We start from the raw sequence: 22,196 nt of genomic DNA, 5'->3' as shown, positions 1-22,196 counted from the left end.
TCCAAAATGGCAGATCCAATATGGTGGCTGAACACTCCATTACGTACTGCAAATCCTTGAAAACCTGTCGGATCCTCTCGAAAATAGTCCTGTAGGAGTTTTTACGGCTTCTCATTGAGAATTCGGTCCCAAAGAAACCAAGTAGGCATAGACATGATCTGATACGAAACAGATGGGACCCTAGATTTTGGCAGAATAATCCAAGTTGACGAACGGGTGAAAGGATTGGTTCCTTTGATATGTCGATTAAAAAAAACAAAAAATTCGGAAAAATTAAAAAAATAAGAAAAGAAATGCAGGCTTTATTCAAATATAAAGACAGGGTCAAATATAAAGACAAATAATTAAGGGCCAAATATTAGCATATACACACACAAGATATGTCCCAAAAGTAATGAGAATTAATTTATTATGATCCATTTACTGGTACGATCGAGTCACTTCGGATTTCCCTCAAAGTAGGCTCCTTGGGAATGCACACACCGTTCCTAGCGGTTCTGCTATTACTGAAAGTCCACATCTGTAAATGTGTTCAGCGGCTGTGTGTCACGGCCTTTTGGATCTGGTCAAGAGTCTCGTGAGCCTTTAATGGATTTTTCACTTTCAAAAGAGATAAATAAATCACACGGAGCCAGGACAGGGCTGTAAGGTGCGTGCGTGCGTGCGTGCGTGCGTGCGTGCGTGCGTGTGTGTGTGTGTGGAAGAACAGTTGTTTTTGATACCTGCACCATGATAACGTTGCACTTTGCTGCAATGTGCTAACAGTACGGGAGTTTTTAGCAGAAAAAATTACATCCCTGTCCTCACATCCAATCTACAGCCCTGTCTTGGCTTCATGTGATTTCTTTGCTTTTTCTGAAGTGGAAAATCTGTTAAAAAATTACCGTCACGGGAAAAGGCAAGAAAAAAAGGCAAAATAGTTGAAATTGATGAAGCAAAGATTGGCAAGCAAAAATATAATAGAGATTAATTTATTACTAATCAATGGATATTCGGCAGTTTTGTGAACGTGACTCTAATATATTATTCATCAAACTATTTCCTAATCGCTCCGTTGAGATATTATTAATTATAATTAAAAAATGGATTAATTCGAATACCATAATGATACCTGATTATTGAAAGCCATATAATTGTTAAATAAACTATATGCAGTAAATCATAAATATAATTTCGTAGATCTGGATACTGGTGCTCACAGTGGAGCATATTGAACAATATTTAGCAAAGCAAATTTTTAATATTTTTGAGTGTCTCAAAAACTAGAAGAGTGCCGATTAAATCATAAGCAAATGTTAATTAGTACCCTCCTCTCTATAACATATGTCAAGGTCAAAATCATCGGTGGTATCCGTTAATGTAAATAATCACCATTTTACCTCTTAAGTTAAAGTTTTGTTTAGAAGTTCTTATCATTAAATTCGATAAATATACCGAATAAGGGACCCACCTCTTCCGCTGCCGCCCCTCTCCCGCAGGGGTAAGTGGGAATAGACCTCGCTTTGCGTGGAAAGTTGAAAACCCGAACCGTGTAATGATAGACTTCGGTTTGCCCTGTAAGCAAGGGTGGGGTGGGGTGGGGTGGACCTTTCTTTGCGTAGATGGTTCTCTGGATAGCATTATACTATCCACGCAAAGCGAGATCCACCGTGCCTTACCCCTGCCTGCGGGGGAGGAGCGGTAGCCTACATGTGTACTGTCTATACATATACATATATCAGCAAATTACTTCCTTTAGTACTGACACAAACTTGTATATTTTTCAAATTTATTTGTTTATCATTTTTAAATAAGTAATGACCAACGACTAATTTATAAGGAAAAGTTACTCACAAGGGAACCTCGCGAAGTGGGAAATTCTGATTTTAATATAACTTTCCACACATGTAGGGGGAGTAAAAAGATGAATTTAGATATTTTTTATAGCTGCCCAAAAACGGTTTTAAGGGGTGAAACCATTGCTCATAGTAGAGCGGTTTTTTGCTTTTCTCGATATATCTCGAAAAATATTTGAGATATCAAAAAATGTATCTTATAAAAGTTTTACAGTAAAATCTCTTCTATTCGACAACATTAATAATATTTTTTTAAAATAATTTTTTAAACAAAATTTTGATTAAAAATTAAAAAAAATTTTTTTTTTGATATTTTATTAATGTGGTTGAATAAAGATGTTTTTACCATAAAACTTTTATTTAAAACATTTTTTGATATCTTGAATACTTTCCGAAATATATCGAGAAAAACAAAAAGCCGCTTTACATATGAAGGGTGATTTCACCCTTTAGAACCATTTTTTGGCATCAACAAAAAATTTTTAAATTCATCTTTTTACCCCCGCCCTTCCTACATGTGTGCAAAGTTTTATAATAAGAACATTTATGTGTATTTAACCGCAACGAATAATTTTTTCAAAAATTTATTTATTTTTGCATCTTTTATTTAAAAAAATATCTGTTGCGTGCGTTATTTAATAAAATTGTAAAATGAAGATAATTTTATCCTGAATGTACTTATAATTCTTTAAACAATATTGTAACAATTTTAAATATGAAAAATAACTGCAAAATATCTTTACGTACAACGTATGTGACTATCTTCACGTACAACGTACGTGATTATCTTCACGTACAACGTACGTGACTAATCTGCATTGCGATTAGACATAAATGAGCGATATGCACCTAATACAATATACTGTGATACCTAACAGAAGCGATTATATTATACCACGTGTATATCGTTCATTTACGTGAAAATATGCAATATGATGTACGTGTAATATATAAACAATATGATCATATTGCAATGTGTATATTGTACAACGTGCAATGTACACGTGCATATCGCTCATTTACGTCTAGTGTCGCAATGCAATATGTAATCACACACGTTATACGTGAGAATATTTTGCAGTAATTTTCCATACTCGGAAGATTCTGATATAAAGAAGATATAAATAAGATGATAAGGCTCTATATAAGTCGGAAATATTGCGCATAGTTTTAGTATAAGTACCCACGAGTTTAACGATTCATACAAGTGTAAAAGATTGTCAAAAATTTTAATTCAGAAAAAGTGCATATTTTTAGCTTAACAAACCAAAATGTTACGTGTAAATCCTGCGAATGTTCTCAATATGTTAATGGTTTCATTCCAAATTTCAAATATTCCACAAACACCTACAAATGATAAAGAAATTGAATTGCATGATACTATAAAGAATATTATAAAAAATTCAATGGATGACATATCATTTGCTATGCAGACCGACACTACTTAGAATTTGAGAATTATTGGGACTTACACGATGCAGAATTTGTCGCAGCTGACGAAATAGAAGAAGTAGAAGAACTTGATAAAGATGAGGGAGAAGATAGTTGTACATTGGAAGAATACGAAGTTGTAAATAATAACTATAAACGAAAAGCTGTTGAATTCTGGAAAAGTGGAAAAAAGGGACGTTATATACAGTTTATCATCAGTCCAACATCGGTTTAGAAAGGTAAAGTCCTTGCCGCAGCTGTATAAATGGGAACTCTCCCTACAAAGAGGTGGTACTCATAGAGAAAAACTATTATACATTTCTGAATACGTCTTGAACAAATTCAAAGACGCTAACGACAAAAACAGTATTATGCATGATATAGATCTGCGACGATGGGCGCTGGAAGCAAAAGAGGAAATTAATCTTCCTCATTTTAAAGCAGGAGCAACATGGATATTAAATTTTAAAAGAAAACACGGAATAGTGTCAAGGAAAATAACAAAATTTGTAAACCATTCATCCAAGAAAAATCAAGAACAATTACAAATTGCGTGCCAAGATTTCATAGGCTCTGTAAAATCATTTATAGATGTTTTTGATGTACAAAATATATATAATGCAGACGAAAGTGGATTTAATTTGGAAGTACATTCAGGCAGAACGTTAACGACACAAGGTGTTAAAATAGTCGAAAGTGTAGTTCAATCACTATCAGCAATGACACACAGCTACACCATTATGCCTACAATTTCTGCAAGTGGACAATTACAATCACCTCTTTATTTGGTATTGAAAGAGGCCAGTGGAAGTTTTGGACCACGCGTAGAAGCGACTTTGTTCAGGCCTGCAAATATTTTCATCGCAGCATCGAAATCAGGCAAACTGACTACACAACACTTTCAATCTTGGTTCACAAATGTTTTTTTACCCGCAACTGGAAGTTTCAGTGTGTTTTTACTAGACTCTTGGAGCGGACATTGTCCTGCGAACTTACAAGAGTTTATGCCATCTAAAGATAAAGATGTACGGATTTTAACAATACCAAAAAAAACCACAGCAATGATTCAACCTCTTGATGTTTATGGGTTTAGAGTATGGAAGAACTTTGTGAGGACATTTAGTAATCGCGTTACATTGTTAAATTATGATATCAATTTACATTTAAGAAATAATATCATTAAATTACAATCCTTAACGCATATACAGCTGTCCTCTCCACGATTTCATAATCTTTTTAAATACGCTTGGTTCAAAAGTGGCTATATCGACGTACGGCCACCACAGTTTGAAAATCCAGTAGATTTTTGTTTCTCTGGAAAAGATATACAAGAAATACCACGCTGTTCCATATGTGATGCACCTGCCATAATACGTTGTTCCTGGTGCAAAAAATATTTTTGTATGCATTATTTCTTTGAGGAATATCATGATTGTAAATACTATGAAATATAAGAATTGTTCGTAAGTAAAAGATATTGTTATCTAGATAATTATAATATTTATTACTAATATTTGTAATAAATATTCTTATACATTCTAGGGAACGCTGTCAACACGTATGGTCTTATGGGGAATATCATCAATAGGGTCCGGACGTTCGGGCACGAAGACCGGGCATAAGAACCGCTGCGCGCTCGCCCCACCATCAAGTCTGGTCGCCGAGCGTCGCGCGTCGGAGCGAGCCTCGCGAGATCTACTATCGCGAGATCTAAAACTAATATTTTATAAAACACACACACGCACGCACACACAGATGAATAAATTTAGAAATTTTTAGTTAGCGCGAAAATTGTTACGATATTGTTTAAAGAATTATAAGTACATTCAGGATAAAATTATCTTCATTTTACAATTTTATTAAATAACGCACGCAACAGATATTTTTTTAAATAAGAGATGCAAAAATAAATAAATTTTTGAAAAAATTATTCGTTGCGGTTAAATACACATAAATGTTCTTATTATAAAACTTTGCACACATGTAGGAGGGGCGGGGGTAAAAAGATGAATTTAGAAATTTTTTGTTGATGCCAAAAAATGGTTCTAAAGGGTGAAATCACCCTTCATATGTAGAGCGGCTTTTTGTTTTTCTCGATATATTTCGGAAAGTATTCAAGATATCAAAAAATGTTTCAAATAAAAGTTTTATGGTAAAAACATCTTTATTCAACCACATTAATAAAATATCAAAAAAAAAATTTTTTTTAATTTTTAATCAAAATTTTGTTTAAAAAATTATTTTAAAAAAATATTATTAATGTTGTCGAATAGAAGAGATTTTACTGTAAAACTTTTATAAGAAACATTTTTTGATATCTCAAATATTTTTCGAGATATATCGAGAAAAGCAAAAAACCGCTCTACTATGAGTAATGGTTTCACCCCTTAAAACCGTTTTTGGGCAGCTATAAAAAATATCTAAATTCATCTTTTTACTCCCCCTACATGTGTGGAAAGTTATATTAAAATCAGAATTTTCCACTTCGCGAGGTTCCCTTGTCAGAGTCACTGATAACATATGTCAAAGTCAAGATCATTAGAGCTGTCTCGCCTTTCTTCATTTTTACCCTTTTCTATGCTAACTATTCTCTGCTTAAACAAAAAGACTGTTCAATATATTAACGATTCACTGCTTTAAATGACTTTTCTTCGTTTATACATGTACTATTTCCACATAGTCGTTTGTGCCTTTTAATACTCAAAATAACTGTTATATTTTTCAAACTTTTTTTGTTCATAACTTTTAAATAAGCAATGAGCGACGATTAAGTTATAAGAAAAAGGTCTCAGGGTCATGTCCTTGACAATATATCAAGGTCAAGGTCATCGGAGGTGGGTCCCCTATTCGATATATTTACCTTAAATTATATTTCAGTTCGCTTTAAATTAAGTAACAAATAATATTCTACAAAGGTTGTAAATAAAGTGATGACAACACTGTCATAAAATAAATATTTGATAACTCAAGTATTACTATTTATCTATAGGGATGTCAATAGCATTTACTGTACATTCAAATAAGGCGACACAACTCATTTTATTAAGTGAGGATTTATGTGAGGAAGTTGTCAAATACAACGCCTGTATGTGACATCCTAAAGTATGAAGGCGCTGACCTATTTTGCGATAATCCGATATGATAAGGTACTGTAATCATAGAATTCCCGAAGATTACGATAAGAGGTTATCCAGACTTACATAGTTGTATAACTATGTACATAAGAAAAATTAGCCAATCGTATTTTACGAGCGTCCTGATAGCAATGCGACAATTTTTTATATGCATATTGTTATGTAACTATGCAAGTAACTGTTAGGCCTTAACAGTCACTTGTAGTTTTATCTTTTGCAACCTGGATCTCGATCCAGGATCGTTATTTAAATATTGTCTTATAAATATATTTTAGCTTTAGGGCGTTACACATGTAGATGTTGTATTTGACGACTTCTCCATATGAGGTTACTTGATAGAATGAACTGTGCGTCTTATGCACATGTACTGTGACGTTGCAGTTTCGCTGCATCGTGGCAGCGTCCCCGCCGCCGTCACAGGGCGCGGGTTTCGCGCCCGAGAACGGTCCAGGGAGTCGATTGCGAAATCTCCAGGGGTCTAAGTGAGTCGCGTTTCCGATTTCTGATCTTTTTCTTTTCTTTGTATTATGCTTTGGCACCTCACCGAGGCGAAATATGGACATTCCCGTTGGGAGGTAGAGGATCCAGAAGTTTGGAGAGGACCGAGACGAGGAATCGATCGACGGAGGCGGCTATTAGCGAAGCTCGCGGGCAGCCGAGCGAGCAGGGGGCGCAGGAAAACGCGCGCGGCGCGTGGTACGGCAGCGAACGGAGCTTGAAACAGCAGGGCCCCGCCGCCGGGAGAGAACGAGTTTCCCCGGCTAACCTCCACGGCAATAACCGGGCTCCGGGGGTGGCTGGCCAGCACCCCCGGGTCACAAGGGAGCATTACGGAGGAATCAGCGTGTCCTGACCGCTGCTTAAGGATTCCGAGAGGCCGCTGCAAAAGCGAGGGGCCATAGAACACCCCCGCAGGATCTGCTGCCGACAGCCCTGCGCAAGGATATGTCACGAGCCCGCGAATCCGCCCCTAATTGGCCCGCGCCGAAGGGCCGCGCACGCCCCGGGTGGGGCGCGTCATCGATTCCGCTATTGAGCGAATTTTCGCGATTACTCCCTGGTCGTCCTCCGGCGTAATTGCGCATCTTGAAATCACGCCCGGCTAACGAGCCGGCTATCGAGCCATCAGCTGCCGGAGCCCGAGCCCGGAAACGAGCCATTGAAAGAGAGGAGCGGATTTTGGTGAGGTTGCCTCAAACTTTTGTTGTATGTAAAGCCACGACACCGCCCTCCGGGTCGCGCTCTCGCTCAGGTGCCGACTCGTGAATATAATTAGTGATAGCTGCCGGAACGGCATAATTTTGGTGTTGGTGGTCGACATCGAGAGCGAGGGGCCCCAGGATAGTCTCGTTGGCTGCAGGGGATCGCGGATTAACATTACAGGCTCCTGGAGATCGCGGGAGGAACGCGGGCGACTGATTTCGGAATCGCGAATCTTTCTCGCGTTCTTCGTGCTCGCGACTGCGTGTATTATTGCGCGTATTATTGTGTGTCGTAATTTGTGTTGTCGCGTGATAGATTTCGCGTGTGCTAATTACGTTAGATCCGGTTTCTTCTCGCGCGCTATTCCATGTTCAACGTCTTCGTTTATTCATTGTACTCGCGTGCTGTATTCTGCGTTATGTTGCGTGTCCTTGCGTATTATATTTTGCGTCGTCCTGAGTGTTCTCGCGCACGTTATACCCTCGTGTTAATAGTCGTACTATAGTTCGCGTTAGGTTTAGAGTCTCGCGCCTACCGCGAGCATATTACATCTTGGCGATAGAATTCTTTCGCGGTTTCGGACGTCGAGTCTTTGCGCGCCGAGCGTGGCGCCGCACGATTTCAATAATATTTCATCTTCAATATTACGTTCTATTTACTTTGTTATTTCGCGCTTACTTCTACTACTTCGTATTCGAGCATATTTTTTGTTTCTCATTCCATTATATGTAATTCTAATTTACGTTCCATATTAAGTTCTATTTACTTTGTTATTTTACGCTTACTCCTATTGTGTTTAATTAGATTTCGAAATTAATGTTCTTTCACGTTACATTATCTAATTCTGTTAATTCAACCTCTTTAATACCATTTAATGTCTGCTTTACTTAATAATTATAATCCGACTCAATTTCATTTCTGACTTCCGCTGTTCAATGATTCTTTTTACCATTCGATTTCATAGTACTGCCGAGTAACAATAAACCTGTTATTGATTATTATTAAATATCTGAGTGTGTAATTTACGCGTCACCCCACCGAATCTTGCGCTGCCCTTCATCAACTCCGCCCATAGCCGTTAGGTCGAGCTGGCCGATCTCTCGCACGCCGGATTAATTGCGTTTTCATGTTTCTTTGCGGGTTTTCGCGATCTTAGCATGAATTAATGGACGCGAGATTACGCGTCTGGCGTCCAACTTTGGAGTCGAGCCTAATCGTCGGACTGTGTGAGAGAACCGTCGGAGAGGCCTGCCATCCTTCTCTCCCTAACCTCTTTTGATCTGTCGTGCGTCCTGGGCGTGATACCGGGCATAAAAAGACGTAACAGTACATACAATGAATACATCTAGCATCTCGATTGGTTAATAATAATATTAAATATAATAATAAAGGCTCACATGATTACAAATCAATCTAAGAAAAATGGAGCGTTGAGCCGTAACAAAGTGTTGGTGTTCATACATTCTATACTTTAAGTAAAGAAGTAACAAATTATAATGTACATACTGTACATATACATATATTCCAACTTAATAGACTGCGCGCCGCAAATTGTCGGACTTGAAACACAGCTATCTTGGAACATTAATACCCTTCCCTCCCCCGGAATTAAATCGACGCGATTTAATTGTTTAAAAAACTGCAAAGAATTTATTGCAAAAAATCGCGTCGATTTAATTCCGGGGGAGGGAAGGGTATTAATGTTCCAAGATAGCTGTGTTTCAAGTCCGACAATTTGCGGCGCGCAGTCTATTAAGTTGGAATATATGTATATGTACAGTATGTACATTATAATTCGTTACTTCTTTACTTAAAGTATAGAATGTATGAACACCAACACCTTGTTACGGCTCAACGCTCCATTTTGCTTAGATTGATTAATAATAATATTAAAGTTACCAAATGCGTCTTATGACAGTGTTGCTACTTTATTTACAACCTATGTAAATCATTTATTCGTAATACTTTTATTTGTAAAATTGTACTACTAAAATTGTCAAAATTATTAATGGTATTATAATTTTTTAACTTTATAAGAAATTATAATACATGTTTAGTTTTTTCTATTAATTTCAGAATATTTTATAGATAAACAATTTTGAAGAAATTACTAAAGATGTTGTAATCGACCCAACTGGCCAAATTTATTAATCGAAAAACGCTACGTTTCGACCGAGGATCCGGTCCTTTTCAAGCGTGTATACAAAACTCACAAATGTCGATTAGTCAAGCATAATGCCCTAACTACACCGAATCTAAAAGCTAAACGACACAAAATTAATTTGCAATTAAGTGAAAATTATATCAATATTATACGAAACAGAAACTTACATATTTGTGCGTCGGAATCTAAGTAATAACAAATTTGTTAAACGGTATATTTCGTGAAATGTTTGTAACATGACATAGCAGTGCGGTGGTACAATTTAGACTGATGAACCTGACAATTATAAACAGACTGGTGCCGTAAACAATAAAAGGCAAGAACATAGAGAGGGAAGCAGCGGAGAGGAGAGACCAGCTATATTTCTTTTATGATATGTTCGTAGAGAACGTTAAGATTCTCCGTGTCCTTTTGCAAATTGATGGTGTCGTCAAATTTTTTAATAAAAAACATCTCCGCTATTTCTCTCTTTCTGGTCTGTCCTTCCTTATGTAATATTTCAGGTTTTCCCCAGTCAAAATCATGCCCATAGGATATTCGGTGTTCACTCACTACAGAAAGATTGCTAGCGTGTTTTCTAATATCGCTCTGGTGTTCCCTGAGACGCGTACACAGATGCCTTTTAGTCTGCCCTATATATGTGGCCCTACAATCCCTGCAGTTAATTTTGTACACTATGTCAGTTTGTTTTAGGTCGTTAATTCTGTCTTTGCCCCGTCTTATTAAGCAATCAAGTTTTTTAGGAACCGTGTATAAGGTAGTGATGTGGAGTTCATTTAAAGTACGGCAAATGCTATCACTCAACGTTTTTATATAGGGTAAAGGTATGCAGTTTTTAAAATCAAAAGTTGTGTTATTGTCAGTGGGAGTATTAAGTGTGTTGTTACGTGTTTTGAGAGTGTTTAGACGTTTGGCAATGTGTTTATTAACGATTGGTTTAGGAAAACTGTTGTTGTTCAAAATTTCTTTAATTATCTTAATATTGCCATCGTGGAATTTTTCATTAGAAAGTAAAACCGCGCGATCAACCAAGCTAGTAATAGTGTTCAATTTGTATTTTAAAGGATGGTTAGAATGAAAATTTATGTAACGTCCAGAGAACGTCGGTTTTCGATACCAATTGGTTATTAATAAGTTGCCATTCCTAATTACAGTCGTATCCAGGAAGTTGAGTGACGCATTCGTTTCAATTTCATAAGTGAACCTAAGTCTAGGATGATATCCGTTGAAAACTTTTAAAATCAAGCCCACACTTGTTTTGGGAATCACCGCAAAAATGTCATCGACATATCTAATGAATATCCGGATGTTAAAATTCAAAAGGCTTAGGCAATGCGTCTCTAAGTCATCCATGACAATATCAGCGACGACCGGCGATAAAGGAGATCCCATGGGGCTGCCGAAGATTTGTTCGTAAATTTCGCCGTTAAAACTAAAACTAGTGGACGATAAAATAAGATCAATTGCGTGTAAAAACTGTGATAAATTGAGGTCAGTCTTGCTAGAAATATAGTTCCACCTTTTTTCAATTCCCTTTAATACTAAATCTTTAGGGATGTTCGTAAATAGTGCCGTGACGTCAAGTGAAATAAGTGTTTCGTCATCATTAATATTCATGTTGTTTATAAACTTCGCAAAAGACCAACTATCTTTTATGTGCGATTTCGGTTTCGGGATCGACGTATGTAAGGTCTTTTGGAGGAGACTAGCCACGTTATAGAGCGGGCTACCCAACGCTGAGACAATAATACGTAAAGGGAGGCCGGCCTTGTGAACTTTCGGCAGTCCGTAGGCTCTCGGTAGATTTCCATTGGTGCAATTGAGTATTTTGTATGTACAGTCACTGATGATGCCATTGTCAAGCCAAGATTTGACCAATTCATGAATTTTAGATGTAATTTTATTTATCGGATCTTTTTTCAATTTTTTATAAGTGTCTTGGTCTCCAAGCGCTTCAGTCATTTGGTTTACATATGCGTTCTTATCCAAAATGACAGTTACTTGGCCTTTGTCAGCCTTGGTGACAAGGACATCATCATTATCACGCAAGAATTTTTTACAAGCAGTAAATTCTTTCGTGAAAAATCTGTCAATATGGTTAACATGTTTATTCAAACTCAGAAACTTATGCAGCGAGTTGGCAATCGAACGGCGGGTATTCTCTACCAAGTTTTTCGGAATTTTGTATGTGTTAAATTCGAAATTTTTAATAATGTCCAGAGAGGAGCACAAGCGATCTTTTCTCTCTCTCGGATTGGTGGGCAAAGCGAAATTACCGCCCAAACTTAAAAAATTTAATACGTTAGATGGTAAAGATTTACTACTCGCATTAATAATCCATTTACTGCGATCAATGTTTAAAAAGGAGTTATAAAAAGTATTTTGCTTAGTCATAATTATGTTCAATTTACTAATTAATCTAAATCTCGTTTCCTCGTCATGTCGATCGATGGTGTAAGTATTAAATGTATAAAAGTTTTGAATTACGTCATTCGGTAAAATAGAGGCAAGTGTATCCTCGATTTTCTTAACATTAGATCGCAGAAATTTTAAATCGAAGTTAATATCTTTGATTTCAAGGTTAAGTATGTTTCGTTGGTAACGTTTTTTCAGGATGTTGAACTTGCGAGTTGCACTGTTGCTTTGGAAGATGATGTTGAATCTCAGAGTGTGTATATGTGGAAGTAAGACGTCGTCTCTCCTACATCGGAGCAAAAAAGTCAGTCGATGTCTTAGTGAGTTGATCTTGATCTTCGTATTAATCCAAGACTTTAACAGTCGCGTGGTATTATATCCAAATTTCCTTGTAATAGATTCGAAATATCCTTCATCTCGGTTGGACACCATTATTGAGGTCAAAGGTGTGTGTTAATAACAGAACAAGAAGTTTGAGTCGCCAGTAGATAATTAACCGAGATGAAGGATATTTCGAATCTATTACAAGGAAATTTGGATATAATACCACGCGACTGTTAAAGTCTTGGATTAATACGAAGATCAAGATCAACTCACTAAGACATCGACTGACTTTTTTGCTCCGATGTAGGAGAGACGACGTCTTACCTCCACATATACACACTCTGAGATTCAACATCATCTTCCAAAGCAACAGTGCAACTCGCAAGTTCAACATCCTGAAAAAACGTTACCAACGAAACATACTTAACCTTGAAATCAAAGATATTAACTTCGATTTAAAATTTCTGCGATCTAATGTTAAGAAAATCGAGGATACACTTGCCTCTATTTTACCGAATGACGTAATTCAAAACTTTTATACATTTAATACTTACACCATCGATCGACATGACGAGGAAACGAGATTTAGATTAATTAGTAAATTGAACATAATTATGACTAAGCAAAATACTTTTTATAACTCCTTTTTAAACATTGATCGCAGTAAATGGATTATTAATGCGAGTAGTAAATCTTTACCATCTAACGTATTAAATTTTTTAAGTTTGGGCGGTAATTTCGCTTTGCCCACCAATCCGAGAGAGAGAAAAGATCGCTTGTGCTCCTCTCTGGACATTATTAAAAATTTCGAATTTAACACATACAAAATTCCGAAAAACTTGGTAGAGAATACCCGCCGTTCGATTGCCAACTCGCTGCATAAGTTTCTGAGTTTGAATAAACATGTTAACCATATTGACAGATTTTTCACGAAAGAATTTACTGCTTGTAAAAAATTCTTGCGTGATAATGATGATGTCCTTGTCACCAAGGCTGACAAAGGCCAAGTAACTGTCATTTTGGATAAGAACGCATATGTAAACCAAATGACTGAAGCGCTTGGAGACCAAGACACTTATAAAAAATTGAAAAAAGATCCGATAAATAAAATTACATCTAAAATTCATGAATTGGTCAAATCTTGGCTTGACAATGGCATCATCAGTGACTGTACATACAAAATACTCAATTGCACCAATGGAAATCTACCGAGAGCCTACGGACTGCCGAAAGTTCACAAGGCCGGCCTCCCTTTACGTATTATTGTCTCAGCGTTGGGTAGCCCGCTCTATAACGTGGCTAGTCTCCTCCAAAAGACCTTACATACGTCGATCCCGAAACCGAAATCGCACATAAAAGATAGTTGGTCTTTTGCGAAGTTTATAAACAACATGAATATTAATGATGACGAAACACTTATTTCACTTGACGTCACGGCACTATTTACGAACATCCCTAAAGATTTAGTATTAAAGGGAATTGAAAAAAGGTGGAACTATATTTCTAGCAAGACTGACCTCAATTTATCACAGTTTTTACACGCAATTGATCTTATTTTATCGTCCACTAGTTTTAGTTTTAACGGCGAAATTTACGAACAAATCTTCGGCAGCCCCATGGGATCTCCTTTATCGCCGGTCGTCGCTGATATTGTCATGGATGACTTAGAGACGCATTGCCTAAGCCTTTTGAATTTTAACATCCGGATATTCATTAGATATGTCGATGACATTTTTGCGGTGATTCCCAAAACAAGTGTGGGCTTGATTTTAAAAGTTTTCAACGGATATCATCCTAGACTTAGGTTCACTTATGAAATTGAAACGAATGCGTCACTCAACTTCCTGGATACGACTGTAATTAGGAATGGCAACTTATTAATAACCAATTGGTATCGAAAACCGACGTTCTCTGGACGTTACATAAATTTTCATTCTAACCATCCTTTAAAATACAAATTGAACACTATTACTAGCTTGGTTGATCGCGCGGTTTTACTTTCTAATGAAAAATTCCACGATGGCAATATTAAGATAATTAAAGAAATTTTGAACAACAACAGTTTTCCTAAACCAATCGTTAATAAACACATTGCCAAACGTCTAAACACTCTCAAAACACGTAACAACACACTTAATACTCCCACTGACAATAACACAACTTTTGATTTTAAAAACTGCATACCTTTACCCTATATAAAAACGTTGAGTGATAGCATTTGCCGTACTTTAAATGAACTCCACATCACTACCTTATACACGGTTCCTAAAAAACTTGATTGCTTAATAAGACGGGGCAAAGACAGAATTAACGACCTAAAACAAACTGACATAGTGTACAAAATTAACTGCAGGGATTGTAGGGCCACATATATAGGGCAGACTAAAAGGCATCTGTGTACGCGTCTCAGGGAACACCAGAGCGATATTAGAAAACACGCTAGCAATCTTTCTGTAGTGAGTGAACACCGAATATCCTATGGGCATGATTTTGACTGGGGAAAACCTGAAATATTACATAAGGAAGGACAGACCAGAAAGAGAGAAATAGCGGAGATGTTTTTTATTAAAAAATTTGACGACACCATCAATTTGCAAAAGGACACGGAGAATCTTAACGTTCTCTACGAACATATCATAAAAGAAATATAGCTGGTCTCTCCTCTCCGCTGCTTCCCTCTCTATGTTCTTGCCTTTTATTGTTTACGGCACCAGTCTGTTTATAATTGTCAGGTTCATCAGTCTAAATTGTACCACCGCACTGCTATGTCATGTTACAAACATTTCACGAAATATACCGTTTAACAAATTTGTTATTACTTAGATTCCGACGCACAAATATGTAAGTTTCTGTTTCGTATAATATTGATATAATTTTCACTTAATTGCAAATTAATTTTGTGTCGTTTAGCTTTTAGATTCGGTGTAGTTAGGGCATTATGCTTGACTAATCGACATTTGTGAGTTTTGTATACACGCTTGAAAAGGACCGGATCCTCGGTCGAAACGTAGCGTTTTTCGATTAATAAATTTGGCCAGTTGGGTCGATTACAACATCTTTAGTAATTTTTAATTATCTACTGGCGACTCAAACTTCTTGTTCTATTTTGAAGAAATATTTAAAAAATGTATTTATTCGTATAATATTATAATTTTAGTGTACCGGATTTATGATAACACTGAAAGGAATTCCATCAACATACAACAAAGATCTTCAAGAAGATAAAGAGATGTTATTTTATACATATGATACGTTATATCAAATGTTCCATATTGCTGAGAAAGCATTAGGTACCTTGAAAATAAATAGAGAAGATTGTAAGAATGCTTTGACATCTGATATGCTTGCAACCGATATGGCATATTATCTTGTTACCAAAGGCGTAAGTACTCTTTTCTCTTTTTCTCTACAAATACAAGCTTTTTTAAAATAATTTTTAACTAACATTATCAATAATATTGAAGAAAAATAATGCTAACAATTATAACTCAAGGATCAAGAAACACGATAGTGTCTCGCGTCAAATATACGCGAAGCGAGACCGCACCGTGGATTTTTTACGCGACGCGACGAATTGCGAGTACCCGAGATTTTGAGATCTCGATAATCAGTGAACGGATCAAGTTCTAACTAGGCTTAATGGATAGCTTGGATCAAATTTATATAATAAAAGTGTTTTTATTTTTCCACTATGTGCCCTACGAGCGGAGATATTGCGACGCAAAGTCCGAATCTGAAAATTACATTTTAAGAAACGTCCACGTCGTCGTCGTCCGTCGTCGTTGTCGTCGGACAAAAATGGCGACAGAAATGTCACTTTCCCATTTTTGACAAAAGAGGGCAGTGATACCCGTGCAGACCGTGCACTGCAGTGCACTGTCGCAGTGACAGTATATGTATGTACGTGTGCGTTCTGCGCTCAGTGCAGATAGTGCGTTCAGCCGGTTCAGCACGCTATCATACTATGTTTACGCAAGCGTTACTTCTGCAGTAACTTACGATAATTCCTCCGCGTAAACGGGGTTCTGTGGTAACTTACGATAATTCATTCCCTGTAAACGAGTGAATTATCTAAGTTACTACAGAAGTAACGCTCACATAAACGTAGTAAAAGAAGAGAACGAGAAAGTGATCTGTATCGCAATTCGTATTGTAGGCAAGTATGCTAAAATATTAGTTGAATCGAGTCCATTATATTATGACAGAAGTTGATTTTACACCTTGGTGTCTAAAAATATTAAACAATTAGTATATAGTGTTCGCTTAGAATAACAATAATAAAACAAAGGGCTTGCGAACCAGCAGGTTGTTTATGCTATCGTGTATATTTCAAACAAAATAAGGACAAACGTTTCGGCCCGCAACTGTGGCCTTCTTCAGTGTATCAACTAGTCGTTAAAATTTAAAACATCCTCCCTTTTTTACAATAATAAAAACGCCATTCGCTTACAAAAATCAGATTAACGCATCCTCTTCCATTAATTCAACCGCCATTCGCTTACATCGTCAATACAATCGTCGTCTCAAGTCCGATCACAGCTCGTCGACGTATCATCGTGTCTAGTACTTAATTTGAGCCTTCCCTGAGTCAATCGAGAACGAATCCGTCTCTACCTTGTCCCCACATTGCAGGTCACTGGTTAGGAGGGACTGAGGTTGAATATCCTTATGCGAAATATTAAATTTAGTGTTGAATTCAACGTATCAAGCCAAATTATTAAGTACCTTCAACCGTAGAACCGCTCCTCGAGAGACACATGTTAGGCTGTGTTCGGTCAGACGTCAAATGCGAGAGTCAGAGAATTATCGAGAGGAACATGTGGAGGGGACTGCGTATGGTAGGGGAAAGAAACCTTGGTGGGAATCAGGAAGGCGGGAGAGCGTTAAGGATCGGGAGATAAGCCTCTGGCAATAATTCCGTGTCACTATGTTTATTAAGACCGTCGCTCTGTCTTTTAATATGCAGCATTTCAGAGATGAGACGTTTATTATATATAGGTTCATTGTCTAAGATTTTTACTCCTTCCCAATCTAATCTGTGATCCGTTTTAAGGCGATGCTCAGTAATGACTGAAGGAGATCCGCTTCTCTTCATAATGTCAGATCTATGCTCTTTGATTCTGGTTTTAAGCTGTCTTTTCGATTGCCCTACATAAGTGGCCTCACAATCGACACAACTTATCTTATACACTATTCCACAGTGTGCCGATTTTTCTAATATATCCTTACCCGTCGTGATGAACTTGTTCAACTTGAACGGAATCGTGAAAGCCGGGCGGAAATTAATATTTTTGGCTAACGTCGTAAAGCCATCCGAAATGGATTTTATATACGAAATAGTAAAATTAGAAGTCTTAATAGATTGACTGTTAGGTTGTGTATTATGAGCAAGGAATTTAATCCTTCTTCTGATCGTAGAAAAAATGAAGCCAAGCGGATATCCATTATTAAGTAATGTATTAATCGTATCTTCTAAATTTTTCTTATGAAACTGTGGGTGGGACAGAGAGATAATCTTATCTGTAAGGCCGTATATTACGCCTCTTTTGTGACAAAGAGAATGGTTCGAATTGAAATTTAAATATCTGCCAGAGTAAGTAGGCTTGTGGAAATGGTCGAAAATAATCCTCTCATCCTCTATTACAATGGTAACATCCAAAAAATTAAGTCTGCCCTCCCGTCCGATTTCACACGTAAATTGCAACCGTTCATGCAATGAATCACGATCACTCACGATCACTCACAAGTACGGTCTATCCATTCTAAGGCTTGAACTGAGTGATGCGTACAAGAGTTTACAGTGCGTTAGACATGATATGTACAGAGTTTACAAGTTGATCTCCAATGTATTTCCTCCGGGGATCGGGAATGCTTTCTTTGCTCGCCAGGAAGTTGTCGAAAGTCAACTGTGGCACAGCCGAAAGGATAGAGTTGACAAAAAAATAAGTTGGCTGACAAAAAGCTCTAACACACTTAAAAAATCGATGATAGGTGATATTAATTATTTTTGTTCTGACGAGGTAAACTTGGTGGATTCTGACATTCCGAGGAAAAAAATTTCTTTTAACAATCCGGGGCCTAATGTATGTCATGTTATTCTTCAGGCTAATAATTTCAAACAAGAATCTTCTTTAGATTCTCTTCAGCATGGTTGGTTTCGCAATCTAAGCACATACACAACCCCGGATGAAATAGTCTACCTGTTACAATTGGGGGAACGGTTCGGGGTTCCGATTAATGAACTCGAAATTCCTAAATTGATTACTGAGTTTATAAAGCATATAGAGGGTAACATTAACAAATGCCAAGAATCCATCCGAGGGACGGTCAGAAACGAATCGGTATCTTTACTTAATAAAATCACTAACAAAAAACTTACGGTTACTAAGAACGACAAATTGATTTTGGGATGGATTAATTCCACGAAAAAGTTTATTAAGGAACATCCAGAAATTCTTTTCACAAGAGCTGATAAAGGCAGTGTCACGGTGGCTTTGGACAAGGTCGAATACGTTAGGAACATGGAGTCATCACTCTCGGATACTTCCTTCTACGAAGTAATTAAAAAAGATCCGGTAAAAAAACTCTCGAGCGAGTTACACTCTTTAATAACAAGATGGAAGAATAAGGGATATATTGATCACTCCATGTACAAAAAACTTAATTGTACGGACGGAATCCTACCAAGAGCTTACGGATTGCCAAAAATTCACAAGCCAGGCAATCCTCTTAGAATAATTGTATCATCCATTAACAGCCCTTTGTATATGCTTGCTTGCTGTTTACATGAAATTTTGTCTAAAGGTGTTTCGAGATCTCCTAGCCATATTAAAAACAACTACCATTTGATTAACAAATTAAATGGTAAGCCGTTCGACTTTAATTGTACATTGATATCATTGGATGTCGTTTCACTGTTTACCAATGTTCCAACAGACTTGGTGGTAGATAGTGTAACAAAAAGGTGGAATGAGATTTTGAAACTCACAGACATTCCGTTGGATGAATTCACAATTGCAATCCGACTGATTCTTAACTCGACATATTTTTCTTTTAACAACAAATTCTACAAACAAATTTTTGGCAGTCCAATGGGCTCTCCCCTATCACCGATAGCGGCGGATATGGTCATGTGTGACCTAGAGCAGATTGCAATCTCACAACTTAATTATGTTCCACAATTCTATTTTCGATATGTTGACGACATTGCAATGGATGCTCCATGTAACGAGATCGAGAACACTTTGGAGATCTTTAATTCATTGCATGAACGGTTGCAATTTACGTGTGAAATCGGACGGGAGGGCAGACTTAATTTTTTGGATGTTACCATTGTAATAGAGGATGAGAGGATTATTTTCGACCATTTCCACAAGCCTACTTACTCTGGCAGATATTTAAATTTCAATTCGAACCATCCTCTTTGTCACAAAAGAGGCGTAATATACGGCCTTACAGATAAGATCATCTCTCTGTCCCACCCACAGTTTCATAAGAAAAATTTAGAAGATACGATTAATACATTACTTAATAATGGATATCCGCTTGGCTTCATTTTTTCTACGATCAGAAGAAGGATTAAATTCCTTGCTCATAATACACAACCTAACAGTCAATCTATTAAGACTTCTCTAATTTTACTATTCCGTATATAAAATCCATTTCGGATGGCTTTACGACGTTAGCCAAAAATATTAATTTCCGCCCGGCTTTCACGATTCCGTTCAAGTTGAACAAGTTCATCACGACGGGTAGGATATATTAGAAAAATCGGCACACTGTGGAATAGTGTATAAGATAAGTTGTGTCGATTGTGAGGCCACTTATGTAGGGCAATCGAAAAGACAGCTTAAAACCAGGATCAAAGAGCATAGATCTGACATTATGAAGAGAAGCGGATCTCCTTCAGTCATTACTGAGCATCGCCTTAAAACGGATCACAGATTAGATTGGGAAGGAGTAAAAATCTTAGACAATGAACCTATATATAATAAACGTCTCATCTCTGAAATGCTGCATATTAAAAGACAGAGCGACGGTCTTAATAAACATAGTGACACGGAATTATTGCCAGAGGCTTATCTCCCGATCCTTAACGCTCTCCCGCCTTCCTGATTCCCACCAAGGTTTCTTTCCCCTACCATACGCAGTCCCCTCCACATGTTCCTCTCGATAATTCTCTGACTCTCGCATTTGACGTCTGACCGAACACAGCCTAACATGTGTCTCTCGAGGAGCGGTTCTACGGTTGAAGGTACTTAATAATTTGGCTTGATACGTTGAATTCAACACTAAATTTAATATTTCGCATAAGGATATTCAACCTCAGTCCCTCCTAACCAGTGACCTGCAATGTGGGGACAAAGTAGAGACGGATTCGTTCTCGATTGACTCAGGGAAGGCTCAAATTAAGTACTAGACACGATGATACGTCGACGAGCTGTGATCGGACTTGAGACGACGATTGTATTGACGATGTAAGCGAATGGCGGTTGAATTAATGGAAGAGGATGCGTTAATTTGATTTTTGTAAGCGAATGGCGTTTTTATTATTGTAAAAAAGAGGGGATGTTTTAAATTTTAACGACTAGTTGATACACTGAAGAAGGCCACAGTTATGGCCGAAACGTTTGTCCTTATTTTGTTTGAAATATACACGATAGCATAAACAACCTGCTGGTTCGCAAGCCCTTTGTTTTATTATTGTTAAAAATATTAACTTTATTCACAAAATTAGCAATAACAACAAAATTTTTGGTAAATATTTTGTGTAGCTATTTTGTGTAGTAAAACAGATTCTGAGAAAAAAAAATCGGTATTTATGCATAAAAGGGGCCTCCTCTCCGATTTCAATGACCTTGATATATGTTGTCAAGGTCAATACCCCGAGTGACCTTCAGAAGGTTTTAGCCGTCGATCGTTATTCGTTAAAAAGTTATTAACAAAAAAAAGTTTGGAAAATATAGCAGCTATTTTGAGTATTGGAAGGCATAAATGACTAATATATATGTCGAAATAGTTCAAGCATACACTTTTCACGCAAGACGAGTTGTCACATGGGTTCGTGGCGCGCTTTACAAGCTCGTTTATTGTATATCGCCACAAATATTCACACAGATGATCGACTAACTTTATCTTCTTTAATACCACCTCTTCTTAAACGAGCTTGTAAAGCGCGCCACAAACCCATGTGACAACTCGTCTCGCGTGGAAAGTATATGCGTGAACTATTTCGACATATATATTAGTCATTTATGCCTTCCAATACTCACATATATTCAATATACAATTTATCAACAATTTACTGCTTTAAATGTTGTGTTTTGGTAAAGCAGCGACTTTTTCGCGAAATAAAGTATTCTTTGCTTTAACAAAAAGACTTCAATTTTTCAACAATTTACTGTTTTAAATGTTGTGTTTTGGTAAAGCAGCGACTTTCTCGCGAAATAAAGTATTCTCTGCTTTAACAAAAAGACTTCAATTTATCAACAATTTACTGCTTTAAATGTTGTGTTTTGGTAAAGCAGCGACTTTCTCGCGAAATAATGTATTCTCTGCTTTAAAAAAAAAACGTAATATTAGTCGTTTATGCCTCTCAGTACTTAAAATAATTGCTATATTTTTCAAATTTTTTTTGTTAATAACCTTTTAACGAATAACGACCGACGGCTAAAAACTTCTGAAGGTCAC

The 22,196-nt window shown here is 37.0% G+C and overlaps 1 protein-coding gene, 2 long non-coding RNA genes and 1 pseudogene across 3 annotated transcripts in view; 3 read left to right on the top strand and 1 right to left on the bottom strand.

Annotated features, from left to right (window-relative positions):
- The window catches only part of LOC139778691 (argininosuccinate lyase-like), a 139,969-nt gene that overhangs the window by 75,584 nt on the left and 42,189 nt on the right, over nucleotides 1-22,196 (top strand). Inside the window, exon 3 of the mRNA XM_071716755.1 lies at nucleotides 15,664-15,888. Coding sequence (XP_071572856.1) covers nucleotides 15,664-15,888 — 225 coding nt within the window. The remainder of the gene's footprint in view (nucleotides 1-15,663; nucleotides 15,889-22,196) is intronic.
- On the top strand, nucleotides 2,629-6,235 carry LOC139778686 (uncharacterized; annotated as a pseudogene).
- LOC139778695 (uncharacterized) lies at nucleotides 9,719-11,964 on the bottom strand. The gene is made up of 2 exons (XR_011719641.1): nucleotides 9,935-11,964; nucleotides 9,719-9,865 (listed from the first exon to the last, which is right to left on the bottom strand). It is a non-coding gene; the product is annotated as an uncharacterized lncRNA (long non-coding RNA).
- LOC139778694 (uncharacterized) lies at nucleotides 13,318-15,563 on the top strand. Its single transcript, XR_011719640.1, has 2 exons — nucleotides 13,318-15,347; nucleotides 15,417-15,563. It is a non-coding gene; the product is annotated as an uncharacterized lncRNA (long non-coding RNA).

This window comes from Temnothorax nylanderi, unplaced genomic scaffold (assembly GCF_030848795.1).
Source record: "Temnothorax nylanderi isolate EJ_2023f unplaced genomic scaffold, tnyl_v1.0 TNYL_tig0192_pilon, whole genome shotgun sequence".
In the NCBI taxonomy this organism is placed as follows: domain Eukaryota; kingdom Metazoa; phylum Arthropoda; class Insecta; order Hymenoptera; family Formicidae; genus Temnothorax; species Temnothorax nylanderi.
This window is presented reverse-complemented; position numbering and strand designations above follow the sequence as displayed.